Below are 16,645 nucleotides of genomic sequence, written 5' to 3'. Positions count from 1 at the left end.
TCTTAAAATAGTTTTATTTACATTTACACCTGAAAGACCTCAGGACCATTCTTTAAAAATATATTAAAATTATAAGAAAAACTAATTTTTTAAAAAGGAATATTCCTTTCTCACATACTAAGAGGAAAAGGGAAAATCTACTTTGAAATATTATATTCTTTCTCAGAGTGAAGCCCTCTTTAGAGGATATTTTGTTTTCTATATTTATCAATAAATATTTGATTTATTGTGGCCAAGAATAATTTTACTAATTTGTCAGATTTGGATCTCTTTGTAGATAGCTAACTTTTCATTCCAGAAGTGAGTTCCAAAGCTGTAAAACCAGCTGGACTTTAATAAGATTTGACAGAGCAATGAAACAAATTTGTTTTTATATGTATAAACTGTATTATTTCTATTGAGGTAACTCTGGTTTACAATGCTGCATATTATTTAGTTTATTTTTAATGAAGGATGAGGATTTAACCAAAAAAGTGCTAAGTGCTTCTTTTACTGTAAAGCTTTGCCTATGCAAAAAAAAAAAAAATTCAACATATACACACATAAAAGTCCACTTTGGTTAAGAGGGAGATAATTTAGTGTCTGAATTTTCTTTCAACTAAAAATTATACACAATTAGACAATTACAGATTTTACACTAGATTTCCTCACTATTTAAAACCTAATTTTTGCTGCAGATTTAGTATTAATGAACCTTTAATAAAAATATGCAAAGAACCCATACTAAAGTAATTTGGTTACTTAAAAAAGCACTGTTAACACAAAGTGGATGCAATTACTATCACGTGGTCTGCAGTATTTTCCTTTAATTTTCAGTTTAAAATAATAGTACTCTAATTGGCTCTGATTTAGAAAAAATGCATAATTTCTACTTTGGGGGCCAATTAAATAATGTGTTCATTCAACAAAGAGTCATTTTAAAAAAACTGTGAATGTGGAATGTATCCAAAGGAATCTGCATTTTTTTTCTGTTTTGGTTTTTTGTTGGTTTTTTTTCCTGGTCAATTGTGTCAATTTCCTTATTAAATTTGGCCTAGTCTTTGACAAATTTAAGTGAACAGTGTTTATGAACTTCCTCTGATGTAAGGAACTACTGGTACTTTTTGAAATGATCTCTGGGGTTATTCCTTCAAGATTCTATAACATCCTGCCACAGGTGAACTGTGGGAATCTCCACAGTAATATCAATGAGAAAAAGATACTCACTGCTGGGTGATACACCACAAGCAGTAATAATTCAGTGTTCTCCAAAAAAGGTCCATTTTTCCCACCAGCCACCCAAACCTACAGCTGTAAGCACAGTGTGTAACCATAGCAGTTTTGGAATCCAGGTAGGAGACCAACTGGAGCGAGTTAAGATAACAGAGCGACAAGCACAAGGTTGACCAGCTTTTCACACTTTGGGAAAGATAGTATTTGTTTATTTCAATTAACATGTGAACTGTTCCTTGAAATTTAAAATACAAGCAGAGTGAAAATTGCTCTCAATTGTACCAATAAAAGGAGAGTTAGGAAATTAAAATCTTTTGTGACAAGTAAACCTTCAGTTCATACTAATGCCATGCATACTTTAGTCCTGCTGATTTTCCAGTGAATATTACACCAAAAAACATTCAATACTTAGTGGATGTCTACTGTCTCAAAGACAAAGTACCAGAAGCCAAGGGTGTAAAGTGTAAGTTCACAGTCTGATTTTCTCTGGCTTGAAAATTAGTTTTCTGTGAAAACTCTAATTAATCATTAATTTATTAACTATGTACTGAATTCCATGTGATTTCCTTCAAAATATTTACACACTAACAGCAAAGCAAATGGAAGTTCAAGAACTAATTCTTTGTATATTTCTGAGTATCTTCAACTAGATGATGGATTATAAAGTCCTTTTAGTAAAAGTAAACTGGAATTAGATGTCCTTGAGGTAATTTACAAGTGAGTTATGTTCTCTATCTGTCCTGAAAATGCAACTGTCAGTCTATTGCACCCCAATCCCCCCATGATTTGTTGAGTCTGTGGTATAGTTAGTAAGCTCTCACTAGACTTTCAAGACCCCTCTGTAGAACCAGGATCCCGGTGTCAGCTTCTGCTAGGCTACCATGGTCTGCAGACAGTGGGGATTCCTCTGCAGACATTAAGGGCTGTTATTCTCCTAGGAAAGACCAAACAATAATAGCTGCCATCTCCAACCTACTCCCACTAACTATTCCTGGTGTTAGAAAGTTAAAAATGATTGATAAAATGCAAAATCTGGCTTAATGAAAATATGATTTTAAAAGGTTTTTCTGTGTGTGGGTTTGGTTGTATTAGATGACGAACAGGGTTAAAATTGAAAATCAAACTGAGAGAAGGAAAGTCCAGAATACATCCAAACAACATCTAAACAACATAGCTGTATGTACATATGTACACACATGGCTGTATGTTGTAAACAACGCTCATCTCACTTTCCACAAATTAATAGTAACACTTTTAGCATTATTAGGCATTCCTTTATGCTTCAACCTTTCCAGGATCTTACCGAAATGGCTCAATTTGGAGGTCTATCTATCTATATTGCATGCAAAAGCTTTATCAGAAGTGTTTATACATTTATATTTATTTAGAATAATATGCAGTCATAGGGCATGATTTATTCATCTGTAACCCTTCTTTGTTGGGAGGAGAACCAATGGTTTCGCTATACTTCAGATATTACTGTCACAAAATTTCAATTTACCAGGAGAAAAGTGTAATATGTAAAAAACAGAAAGTAACAACTAAGACTGACTAAAGAAATTTATACACATATAAAACGTATTGGTTCTGTGTTTCTATTGCTCTCTGATCTGGGTTTTTTTGTTTTTGTTTTTTGGCTATTTGTTTTTTTAATATGTTTATAATCTATACTTGCTTATGAATCTAACTCTAGTATTATCGCCGTTTCAAACCATTTAATTTACTAACTATATAAGATCTAAATATCTTAAGCTCTTCCAATTTCCTAACATTCTTTCTGCATGTTAATCAATGTAGGATATTTCACTTAATTCCAGACTTGTCTAATGCAAGATTTTTTTAAATAAATCAGACTTCATAGGAGAATTTTTCTATATATTTTGACTGTCATACATTATATAGCATTTTACAAATAGAACCATAAGCTCCTAGAAGGTGTTTATAACCATAATTAATAAACTGTCAAAATTTTAAATAATAGACAACAAAAAGAAAGTGGCATTAGAAGTCCTTTCAGAGCATTCAAATAGTTAGAAATGTATAACTATGGCTTCAAATAAGAGTAATATTGGGAAATTTGTTGTTTTAGGGAGAAGAACAAATTTATCTCTATGCATAAACTTTTATATTATCTGCAAATGATTCAAAATGCAAATGTAACAGCACAAGATTGACAGGAGTGGCAGAGAGTTGCTTTCTTCTCCTGGAACCTGAGTTTTGATCAATCTGAGGGTCACTTACAGCAACAGCCCTGCTATCTTTAATTAAAAGCACCACACAACTCGTTCACAGGATGTTTATTTTTTATTTTTTTTAAATAATAAATTTTATTTTTATATTCCCCCATACAATTGCAAATGCCCCATTCTGACCCCAATCCTTCTCCTCCCGCCCCCCACCCCCCAAAAAGTGTCTCTGGTTCATAGTTTTTTGTTGATTTTGATTTTCACTTTCTTATATTCATTTTCCTGGTCCCTTATTTAAGTTTTCTAGATTCCTGCTATGAGTGAGACCATCCGGTATTTTTCTTTTTCTTTTTGGCTTATTTCGCTGAGCATGATCCCTTCCAACGCCATCCATGTTGCTGCAAATTGCATGTGTTTATCTTTTTTGAATGCTGAGTAATATTCCATGGTATATATGTACCACATCTTCTTGTGGTTCACAGGATGTTTATAATAATTAACATGGATTCTATCTTCAATGCAAAAAAAAATGTGCTTGACAAAGCCACTTGAATATTGCCAAGATAACCATTGGGCTGGGTGGCTTATTTGTGATGCTATTAACCAAAAGTCTCCTGAGGGAACAGATCAGGCTTATGACAGTTCTAACTAATCATTTAGGGCCACAAAGCAAAAATGGACTCCTGTAACAAGGAAGCACTTGTCTGATTCTAAGAGGTTAAATAATACTTAATAATGCATAAAACCCCAAACAAATCAACATTGAAAGATGAACGTTTAATAAAATTCATCATCCTTCTCCTTTCAAGCAGTTTAATTTACTATGATTTAATGCATATGACCTCCACTTAGTCAAATTCTAACTTTTCAGATCATCCAATGCAGGTATGAAAATAAGGCTTCTGGTATTGCAGTTAAAAGAAATTAGGGTAGTATACCATATGGTTTAAACTAATTCTACATCATCTTTTTATTTGCATTGATTTTTATATAAATCTGCTTTCATAAAAAAGCTTAAGTTATAAATTCCATTTATTTGTCTCCAGTGGGAAATAGAAATGGCAATGAATAAATATGTGGAATGGGATTAGATAACAAAATGCAGATTTAGCAAGAAAAACTGAATTTTCTTACATCAGATTTCATTATTTCTTAGGGAGGGGCAGAAAAGGACATACTCATGTTTTGCTGCTATTTATAACATGACACCTATGATAAGTAAATAAAATTGAAATAATGAATGTCCACTGTTTCAAAATTATATGTATATCTAAATAACCTACATATTTCCATCAATGCCATAATGATAAATTTTGTTCTCTTTTAAAACCTCTCCATTTTTCTAATTTGGTAGAAAAAATGAAAAGGGGTTAATTATTTTCATTTCTCTTGAAGTAGTTCAATAGAAACTTTTTGGTGCCTCTCCTAATTTTCCAATATAAATTCCCTGCTATAGTCAGGCAATTTTTCTTATACACAAAATATCCAATATAATCCCCACAGTGAAAATTCTAAATAGAGAAGCATTTTAAATTTGTTTTGATGAGAGAAATTCCTAATATTAGCTCAAGAAAATTGAATGTTGCAATATGACCCAGACAGAACTAAGCATGTGATTTACTTATTTCAACATAAAAGTTACTAAATCTGATATAATATTTTCAAACTTTAAAATGTGGAGAAAACTGTCATGAATTCAAAAACTGAACAAACATATATATATCCAAACACAAAATATACAAGTATTGCACAGAACAGAAATGATCCAATGTCTTACCTTCATCATGAATTTCTGTAGGGGCAAGAGAAAAAAAGAGAAGGTATTCAATATAAATTACTTCAGAAACTTATTTTAAAATATCTCTTATTTATTGTGACTCCATTGTCCTAAATGGAGTAATTCAACAATAAACAAAACCAAAAACCACATTCACTGTGTTGTCACAACAAAACTTAGTATCAACTACATGCTAGAGAAAAGCTGTAGCAAGCAAAACTCTTGAAAATATTTTCACATTAGTTATTTCTTTTTCTGTGAAAACATGCCATTCTACGTTAATACGTGATTTAACTAAGCACCAAAAATAAACCAAAGATAAAAATCTTAAAATTCTCTCTGCAAATGCTTTAAACTTCTTACATTTCATTTTTTGCACAAAAATGAGTGATATAAAGAGGAAGGCAACAAATTTTCAAAGAAATAGTGGATTAGAAAGAGGTAATGTAGATCATAAACTAATTAACTACCATAAGCTGCTCCTATTTCATGCAAAATGGCACACGCAATTCCCTATACACTACATATCGTGAGATGTGAATTTCAAAGAAAAATCACAAAACGTTTCTCTTTTCTCTGAAAATGATAGTCTTTTCTCATGATTTGTTATAACTCTTTTATTCTCCAAAAAAAAGAAAAACATAGTATAAACATGTATTCCTTCATTTTCTTTAGACCCATAAAGTTTCTTTGACTTCATACTCCTAGGAGAGATACACAGATGAAAAAGAGCTAAGAAGGAAAAATGCCATTATATTTCCAAACTTAGGGTGACACTGAGTTGTCAGGAGCATGTAAGTCCCACAGAGAAAATAAATACATATTCAAAATGATGTTTAAAAATTCAGAAAGGGAAAGTCTTCTAACATAGAAAGACATTTGTAAATTTCGCCATTGTTTCCTGAAAACATATACACATGGCAATATGTATATTACTAAATGGCAATTCCACTGTGACTATTTTCAGTTTCAATATTAAAATTTTCAGGAAAAATTGTCAAGAACCATTTCATTCTCAGCTTGGAAAATACAAAATGCTTAGTTACATTTTCTACAACCAATATCAATGTTAGTGATAACAGGAAGAATTTTCCATGTTGATACTAATCACATGTCTACATTTCATCATTAGTATTATAAATTTCATTAAAGGAATTAGGAAAAATCATTTTTTAAGCCTAATTAGAAAAAAACCAAAATTTTGCTATAGAACATGAGACCTTTTTAAATTGATCTAGTTTTAGTGATTTTTCTTTCAGAAATGTTTTCAGCTTGATATCCACAGTTATCTAGATCAAACTACTTAAGAATTGAAGTTCACAGCAAAAGAGTAGCCAGTGGAGTTAATGAGGTCTGCTATACATAATTTCTAAGTTTTGTTGATTGTACGAAGGGCAAATCACAGAACAGGACGATTTGAATAAGGTAAAACAGAATGAATGCTGCAAATTAGCAAAGGCTAATATATCCTTCTGGAGGATGAGAAAGAATAGCTTTTATAATAGACATATTAGTTTCAAAAGGTAATTAAGAACATGAAAGATTATTTGTGGCATTAAAGACAACTTTTTGCACAAATCAGTTACGGGTCAATTTGGCTTAAGGGATAGATATTAACAAAATTCAAATTTTATGAGATATTCAAAGAGATCAGTCACAGCAAGGGAGAAAGAAAAAGAATACTTTGTTTTAATATCAATATAAACACTGCTTAAGTATGACTAAAAGTAACAGTGAATGAATAATAACAAAAAAAACCTTAAAAGTTGATAAGCTAGAGAAGAGAAAAAGCAACTCAAGTTTAAAGATAAATGTTGAAGAAAATAATCTCAATGAAGCAATAAAAATATTATTTTATGCTCCAATAAGCTTAGTAAATGAAGTAACTAGATTTATTTCACATACTAACACTTTACTAACATTTTATTACAGGTACAGAAATGGATAATTAAAAAGACAAGTATAATCCAGCTCCTAGGATGGATTCTGTCTTAGAAGAAACTTTTGGATGATGACCAGCTTACTCAGAAATGTGATGGGGACATTTTAATTCTTTGAGATAAAACTGCAAGTGGCAGTACCTTAGTGTCCCAGGTTTAATTATTTCAAAATTGACAGGTCAGATAAAATTTGAAATGCAAATAAGAGTTGGGGCATAACCCTTAGTTATACCACATAATACGAAAAACAGAAAGAAATACAGCAATCTAATTTTTTAACTCAAATAGAGATGGCTGTGTGAGTCTAAGAGAAACAAAACTAGCAGCAATCCTTGGTTTATAAGCATATATCACTTGATCTGTAATAGTAGTTCTGAAAGACCTAAGGGATCTTCTTAGCATATGCAAATGACTAAAAGAAGAAAAACAAATCAAGCAGCAATACTTTATTCTGAAAATTGTAATCAAATAATGGACATCAAGTGAATGCATAATTATATTCAATCTGTTATTGGTACAAAGAAAGAAACAGTAATTCAGGGATATTAAAAAGCTCCTCTACCACAATTATGTCTTTCAGTTCAACCTTGAATTTTTTTGAACTGTTATTTCAGTTTCATAAAATGAAAACTGGTTAAAAATTCAGTACTTCTATATATGGAATTTTTTTAGAAGTTTCAAAAAACTACTGAAATGCCTTCTCAAAAATTACATAGATAAGAAATTAGCAAGAAAGCAACAAAATAAACATTTGAGGGCTTCTCAATAAAAGGATTTATCCAATAAGACAATCTGAGAGATTAGGTTAAAATTTTGATTCAGAAGTGCTTCTAAATGATCTTATTAAGGGAATGAAAGGTCTTATTCTACATATAAAATATCCATCAGATTTATGTCTTTTTTGTCATTTTTTCTCTTCGTGTATCGATATGCTAAAATTCTCCATAATCCTCTCCACTGAGGCTAAGGATATATCTGCTAAATTTTATTCTGCTGAGAAACGATGATTTTACCACCCAAAACTTGGATGTGTTGACCATTTTAAATTAATGGTGCCCCCATTAATTCTTAATTAATTCCAGAAGAAATTATGATTAACAATTCCAAACTCAAAACATATAGCAACATATACTATCTAATACTGTATGGGACAAATATGTCTAAAGAACCTCAACTATTTCTCTTAGGATGACAATATCCTATAAAAATGCTTTATTTTTCTAGGGAACCATGGTGATTGACAGATAGGCTGTTTATAGGTCCAGAAACCCTTTAAAAGTGCCCAGTTTAGCCTATGACAGAGCAACTATAGAATGATACAGAGGGTGGCAATGTCAGAGCATCACTCATGGCCATCTATTCACAGGTGCATCCTGGCTTTTTGATGAAGAATTCACTCTATTAGGGGAGCATATTGGTAGCAGGTGTTGTCTTTTCAACCTATTACAACTCCTGCACTGACGTTATTTAAATGCACTGTCTTTTCTTTTGCGTGTAATGGATTCGTCATAAATATGAATATGATTATCTAGTTCTTCTTTAGAAGGGTAAAGGAAAATTAGTAACCCTAATAAGCTACATTTTATCTTTGTGTTACAAAGCATGAATGCTTACAGTTAAGCAGAAGAACTACTAAAGTTTTCTTCTTTTCCCATCTTGTATCAGAATTTCTCTAAATCAAAAAAATAAATTGATCTCTACAGAGAGGATAGATGAATTACTGTGACCTCAAGACATATAATCTGCCCTACACTTAGATTACCACTTACTTATAAAGAAATTTTATCTCTATCAGGATATCTAAGATTCTATTTTTTTTTCAAACCACTTAAACATAAATGAAACTTGGTAACATGAAAGCATTTCACAGACGTTTACGAAATAGTTGCATGTGAAAATATATTTTTTTAAAGCTACTATTTATATTTTGGTTTTAAAATGACAGTAGTATCAATGTATTTTTTAAAAAGTAAGTATAGGTACAAGATATCATTCTGTCTATAGATAATGCTTCATATACAAAATACTGCAAACTTTTCCTTCCTTTATCATTCCCAGCCCTGGTTACAACCTGCAATCCCAGGGCTCCATGTTAGAAACAAATGCTAAAGGGGTGCTGAAAGGCTGGGAGTGGAGTAAGTAGAAATTAAGAGTTATTCACTTTTTAATTCAGGACTCACAAATATGATTTGTTTGTAGATCAGCATTTGATTACTCACTGGGCTCATGTTATGATTTAACACAAATACTCAGACACCAGCAAACAGGAGGGAAGAACAGAAAGCAAGAGAAATGCACTAAGATTGACTGACCTTTGATGAAGTTACCCAGAATTAGGTTATCAGAAAATTTATAAAGAAGTCATCTTAATTTCCATGTATATTTAAGATATGTAAGGTTCCTAAAGGTCTAAATGCACTATAGACAAGGAGGTATAATGGGGTACAAAGTAGGACATCTGTCTCAGAACAAAGACAACAAATACGACCATATTCTAAGTCATACTGTTATCTCACCTCAGCAGGGTCACCTAAGGTTGTGCAGGAAATCCACTTGCTGACCTAAGCTGACCCCCAGCTCCAGCCTTTCAGAAAATATGAGCAAGCAAATAGGTGGTTTCTTACAAGCAAAGAGGTGCTTTCTTACAAAGAGGTGTTGGTTGGATTGGAGTATGATCCCTGCCCCCAACTGGAGCCTAGTAAGGGGGTGCTCCAGGAACACCTGGGTCCCCAGGAGTTGGAGGGGAGGGCAATATTTGATTTTCCCTGGGGATGGAGAGAAGGCAACTGGCTTTTGGACTGTGACAGCAAAATACAGCACAGCAAGTGGGAAGTGATTGCATTGCCAACAGTCAATCCAACAGGCAGCTTGGGACTATCTTCAAAGCTGCCAAGAGACCTAGGGATGAGGAATAAATGCCCCCTGACCAGCTAGAGGACATGCACTGGGCTCAGCAAAAGAATCACAGGTCAGAGAGTCCTGGGGACTCTGGTGCTCCCCTAAAAAAGCCTCCCTAGTACCTAAGAGAAAGTCAGCTTTAAACACCTGACAAGCCTGATGAAGGACAGCACATAAGAATTTCCTGCAACTTTCCTCTTTGTCCCTTTTCCCTTGCACCCTGAGGGGGTAGGAAGCTCCAGACACTGAGCAGGGGCCACTAGGGAAAAGCAGCTCCCCACACCCTTCACTCCAGGCTTCCTGCCTGGAGAGGCCTGAGCTAGCAGAGAAAAGTCAACTTGAATTAAATTCAGTTATCTTATTACACATTTAATTACCAAAAAGAGACTGGTGTGACTTGAAATGATTTGTATGTTTCACTGTCTGAATATAAGAAAGGTCATGGGGTTTGATCTAGTTTAATGCAAGTGAAATAAAACGAGCCCCACCACGCAATAGGTGGGCTTGGGCTTAAGCTGTTTTCTGTTACCCTTCAAGGAACCATTAAAATGCAATTTCAAACTTACTGATGCATAAGATTTTAATTATCTGAATCTTCAAGAAAGTGTAAGTTCAAATCTAAAATTTATTGGGACACATACACAGAATGATTATAAGCTTTCTAAAACATACAGTGGGATATTATCATTATATGATATCCAAGTGAACATGTATTTTAGCATTAATATTTTTTCATTAATATGATAATAATATTTTAGAATAAGAAAGGGTCAGTCCAAATTCTAATCCTATAAACAAGGAGATTATGGCCACACATGGCCTCCATAAAATTATAAAACTAGTCGCTTGAGTGTTAAACTGTATGATTTTCAGCTCAATGACGTTACATCACTTTCTCGGAACTAGAAAGCAATCTCTGCTGTAAAGATTTACAAATATATGTCATAAGAATAAATTTTGAGGGCCTCCCCTGGTGGCGCAGCGGTTGAACGCTGGGCTGCGAGGCTGCCTGCAGCCTCTGCAGCGCCGGTTCATTCCCCAGCCACCGGCGAGGGTCCCACCAAAAAAAAAAAAAAAAAAAAGAATAAATTTTGATATGAGACATTATTATGAAAATAAGAGAGAAAAAAACACATTGGGAAGCAGATCAAAAATAATCAAGTGCACAGAGAAACAAAGAAAAATACTTGCAGACAATGGTAAAAGGGTGGTTTTATTTATTCACATATTCTCTCTGTTTCCAAAAGAATTGAAAGCAGCTTGAGTGGCTGGCGTGCAGCCACTCAGTACAGATCTGGGTATGGCAGAGAAATGCTAGAATGAAAGTGAAGGAGTGCAAAGATGAGAAGAGACAGAGGACCTTGTGTAAGGGAGGCAGATGTGGAGGAAGGATAGTAGACATAAAGGAAGGTCACAGAGATATTCTTAAAAAGAAATCCCAAAACAAGAATAATGTGAAGTTTGGGTCAGATTTTTAACTATAGGAACGACAATAGTAAAAACTTTTAAATGAAACATTTTGAAAAATCAGCAATAGTTCAATTATAAAGAAATAGAAGATAAAGAATTTATTGTTGCTGGAAACCTAACATGGTAGTTGTGTTTCTCAGAAATCAGTGTATGGATGTCACTCATGATGGAAATGGTTGATTTAGAAAACAAAACTTCCCTTGGATACAAAAGGCTGAAGGTAGTGAAAAGGGGCAAAAAGAAAATCACAAAATGTCAGGTGGACATCCAGTTGTTTGAGAAACACAAATGAAATACTACAAAAATGAGAGAAAAAGTCTCAAAAGATGGCATCCAGAGAATTGGTTCACAGAATCAGGAAAAATAAGGTAAAATGAAGAAAATAAGTAATCCAATCTGAAAAATTCATATTTAGTCACAGAGCAAATAAAAACAAAACAATTCAACAGTTAAAAAAAGAACCCTCACTGTTTTGCATACTTGAAAAAAAAAGTGGATGGGAGGCATCAGTGTTAGTGAGTCTAATTTCCAATCAGAATTATGGGGCATTCAGTTTTGAAAGGTGTTTTTCTCTCTCTCAGATGCAGAAACTGAGATCAAAATATTAATGTCACTTGGCCACATTACACAATCTGTCCCAATGCTGTGCCCCACACCCAGTTTCCAGGATCCTGAAACAGCATCTTGTTCCACTTGAATTGTCATCCACCTTCACTTCTCAAGCTTGTAAGCTTGTAAAAATAGATAATAAAAAAAAATATAAGGGCTAAGCCATGGAATTTTAAAATTAAGCACTGGAGATTTATTTGGTAAAAGACATACCATATCAATAATAAAAATCTTTCTGTTGACCAGAAGCATGTCCTAATCACAAAGTCAATTACTTAAAACTATGTGGTCTAGAGAAGAAGAATATTTTAATATGTCTCATTACAGATGAAGCAAAACCAAAAACTTTATAAAGTTCTAACCAGAGATTGGGAAAATATTTATTCACTACAACACAGCAGTTATTTCGAATACTAATAGTACAAGCCACACTAGGAAGCAAAACAAAAAGATTAGAGGCAACAGCAAACATGCACTCATTTAGATCACAATTTCTTTGTAAATACATGGAAACACATACCCATTTTTCCACATCAACTTGCTGTGGAAAGAAAAAGCCAAAATAAATAACAAGCAAACAAGTAAGTACCTAGCAATGTTTCAATTACTGTCATTTGAATAAATTGAAATGTGGTCCTGTACCAATATCTACTTCCAATTTTAAATGATAAGAAACAGTATTCATACTCTTAATTAATAACATTCAATCTCATCAAACAAACAAAATATTATTTAATAATCAGAACTTCAAAAGGCATTAGGGTGGAAAAGCACCAGGTACACAAAACAATAGTAATATAATATGTATTTAAAAGCAAATGTGAACATTTCCCTAATTCTCCAACCTAATAGGCCTCCTAATTTAGAAAATACTACTGTGCTCCCTCTAACTATAAAAATCTTAATAATAGAAAGGTTAATTTAGAAACACAGCATCTAAGTATAAAATTCTCATGAAATAAAAGTAGTAATTCTCTTATGCCAATCTTTCTAACATTAAACAACATTTTACAATAGGCGTGCCTTGCCAAATTATTGATAGTATATCATAATAAAATTATTTTTAAAATTGTATTTATTAGTGAAAATGTGGTCCTGTACCAATATCTATTTGCAATTTTAAATGATAGGAAACAGTATTCATACTTTTAATTAATAGCATTTAATCTCACCAAACAAACAAAATTAGTCTAATAATCATTATGTGCCTCTTTAGTAAGGTACATAATTTATATTATATTAAATATAATAATATCAAAGTGTAAAAAATAACAAATTAAAGAAAATATGTCAACAGATATTATATGTTATGTCCTAGGATTCCTAGCAATTTGATCAGAAGAAAGAAAAATTCAACATGGGGGGATATACTCCATCTCAAAGTAATTTCCCATAAAACACCACCTTTCCATAACATAAATAATTACTGTCCTCTGAGGACTAAGGTTTGCTTCAGATTCTTCATGCATTTAAAATTTATTTGTAACTTTTTTCCTTAGAAAATCCATTAATCAGGCAATAAACTAATGCTACTTAGGTAGAAAGTGGGGGCCATAGCTGAGTATCTCCATCCTGTAGTAAGCAAGTTCCTAGAAGGAAACATGCACAAAATGCATACAACGCATATTTTTTAAAATGCCATAGTGATGTAAAAACATCAACCCAATTGTACAGGTGAAATTGTTTTCAAAACCCCAATGAAAATCAATAGGTTACTAAAAGCACTTGAAATATATGACAATATATTTCTTAGTAATATATTTTGTTAGTGATAATATATTTAGTCCTCAGAAATAGCTGTTCTAAGCTTACCCCCAACTTTGATTTTCAAAAATACACAATATTCTTTATTTAATAAAGAATACTTTATTGAATGTAAAGACTGAGCTTTGCTATAAACTCTTAAGATATTTAGCTGTTGTATAAAGTTCAAGTCCTCATTTTAAAAATTATCCCATTAGAGTGATGAATCTATTTCTCTAGATCAGGGCAAAGAGGAGCAATTAAGTCATGTTCAATATAGTGTAGTTATCAGGCACTTTTCTACCTCCAAAAGAAGAAATTATTGTATTTATTCTTTTCTAGGAAAAATAAATCAAGAAAATATGAAATGATTTCCTTTTCATATATATATCAGTAAAACAGGAGATACTATAGTTTGAGTGATTTCAATGATTAGCAAAAACATATTATTTCATCATTATTTTCACTTTCATATGTTCAACATTCAGACACATACACACATACAAACACACACACACCACTGCAAAGAGAATGTTGTGGGATTTTTCTAGAAGAAAGATAACTTGAACTACTATTAGTGATAGAAGCTTTTTTATGATCTATATTGCAAAAGAGAAATTGTTTTTATGTAGCAAGAATTAGTAACAATAATATAACAGAATCAATACCAAATACCCAAGAAAGGCTTACCAGCAGCATGTGCTAGGGTGAATTATCAGATAAACACGTAAGACAAGACAAATGGTCCACATAATTAAAAGACTGACTAAAGAGCAATAAAGTTGCAATTATGCATAAGCCAAGCAGAGCGATTTCATGACACGTCTCTTGTTAATATTAACAAGAATAATTTAATTAAATGCCTTCAAACAGTGAAGAGGAGAATGATTTAAATGGAGCTAATCAAGGAAGAGAAATAAAAATTTCACAACAAACGACCAATTTTAGGGTTTAAACAATGACCAAATCCACAAAGCATATAAATAAGTCAACACATATTCCAGTAACATATTATCCAAGTATGTGGGATTTTTAAAAAATATATTGATTTCAATAGAGAAAATAAATATTTTAACACCTGTAAGAAATTGTTGAACATTTTGTCATTTTAAAACTAAAAATAGGCAGGCTCTTTTTTGTTCTAAAAAATAAAAGCAAAACTTCCATTAAGGAAAACAGAATAGTCATTGAAATATCAACTTGATTTAACAGAGAGAACATAGGCTGAGAATACAAGTGTAATTAATTCTACAGTACATTAAATCATGATATGAAAAGCGGAACAATCATATTGCATCTCTTTTTGTGTACTCATATTTTAATTTAAAAATCTAGGGCATATAAATGGACAACTTCATAACATAGAAGAGAAAAAATTTGTTTGCTTTTTCAAATTGCTTAACTTTGCTTTACTATTTAAGGTGAAGAGTTTTATTACCAGATCCATAGGGCACATATTAAGCAGTTACTATGTGCCAGATTTTGTGCTAAATAGTTTATTGTCTTACTGTCTGCATTTATGAATGAGGAAACAAATGACAAATAAAAACAAAATGTGACACAGCTACTAAATGATTGCTTAACCTTGAAATTGGGTCTCTAACTTTCAAGTCCCACTGTTAAGTCACCTCTATATACACCAAACCTAAGGTACATCCTTTTTCTTATTTCAAAAGTTTTGTCTACATGTTATTTGGAATTGCTCAACAGTCTATTTCTTATGGTAAGTGGCACCTAATACAGAGATTAGCATCAAGATAAAGATTCTTACGTGGTATATACACACAATGGAATATTATTCAGCAATCAAAAAAGATAAACTCATGCCATTCGCAGCAACATCGATGAGCTAGAAGGAATTATGCTCAGTGAAATAAGCCAGAAGGAAAAGAAAAATATTGGATGGTTTCACTTATAACAGGAATATAGGGGAACCAAATAAGACATCAGTGTAAAAAATAATAATAATTACAGTATAAAACACAACAAAGCAAAAACAGACAATTTTAAACCAGAGACACACTGCAGGGGAGGAGGAAGAAGAGGGGTCAGAGGGAGGGAGGGAGTGAGGAGCACAGGGGACTGTGGTGATGGTGCACGGGTGCCTTGGGGAAGGAAATTCTATGGGGACTCAATCTGAGGGGATGGGAGAAGCAAATATTGTCTAAAAATGTAAAAACTGATAAATGTTAAAAAAATCAAATCAAACCAAAAATATTTAGTTTCAGCTGTTCAAACAGCATATCCATCTTTTTTTTTGCACAGATACATTTCTAAATAATTACCTCACAACAATAAAACTCCAATAAATATAAAGTCTTTACTATTGAGCCATATCAATATAAAGTCTTTAATATTGGGCCATATGATAAAAATATGAAAATTAATATATTTAAAATATGTCTACAATCCACTAATCCACTGCTAATTTTTCAATAATAAATTAGACAGAAGTAAAATACAAATGACTACCCCAGAAACAATTCTCCATTTCACATGTTATTAATGTTATTGAGGGGAACTTGAAAATTTGCATACTGTGTTCCAGGATTCCAAAAACAACTTTATCATTTGGAAGTACCATATTTTGTTTTGTTTTGTTTTTTACTGAAGCAACATAGGTTTATAATGCTGTGTGTTATTTTAAGATATAATATCACACCCACCAACAAGACACCATATTTTTAATGACTATAACAGATTCAGAAAAATATGTAAATTATGAGTATATAAAATGAGGATATATGAGTATATAGCTAGGTAAAACATTACTAAGTAAATAAACCCATGTAACCAGCACTCAGATCTAA

The 16,645-nt window shown here is 32.3% G+C and overlaps 1 protein-coding gene across 1 annotated transcript in view; it reads right to left on the bottom strand.

The window, feature by feature from the left end:
• RYR2 (ryanodine receptor 2) overlaps positions 1 to 16,645 on the bottom strand; it is a gene marked incomplete at both ends in the record, with an annotated part of 627,990 nt that overhangs the window by 368,998 nt on the left and 242,347 nt on the right. The window contains 2 exon segments of the mRNA XM_084254295.1: positions 5,176 to 5,190; positions 12,613 to 12,633. Of these exon segments, the coding sequence (XP_084110421.1) occupies positions 5,176 to 5,190; positions 12,613 to 12,633 (36 nt within the window).

The sequence above is a fragment of the Talpa europaea genome (assembly GCF_964194135.1).
Source record: "Talpa europaea genome assembly, chromosome: 14".
Lineage (NCBI taxonomy): Eukaryota > Metazoa > Chordata > Mammalia > Eulipotyphla > Talpidae > Talpa > Talpa europaea.
The sequence above is the reverse complement of the archived record's forward strand: the minus strand, read 5'-3'. Positions and strand labels throughout refer to the sequence as shown.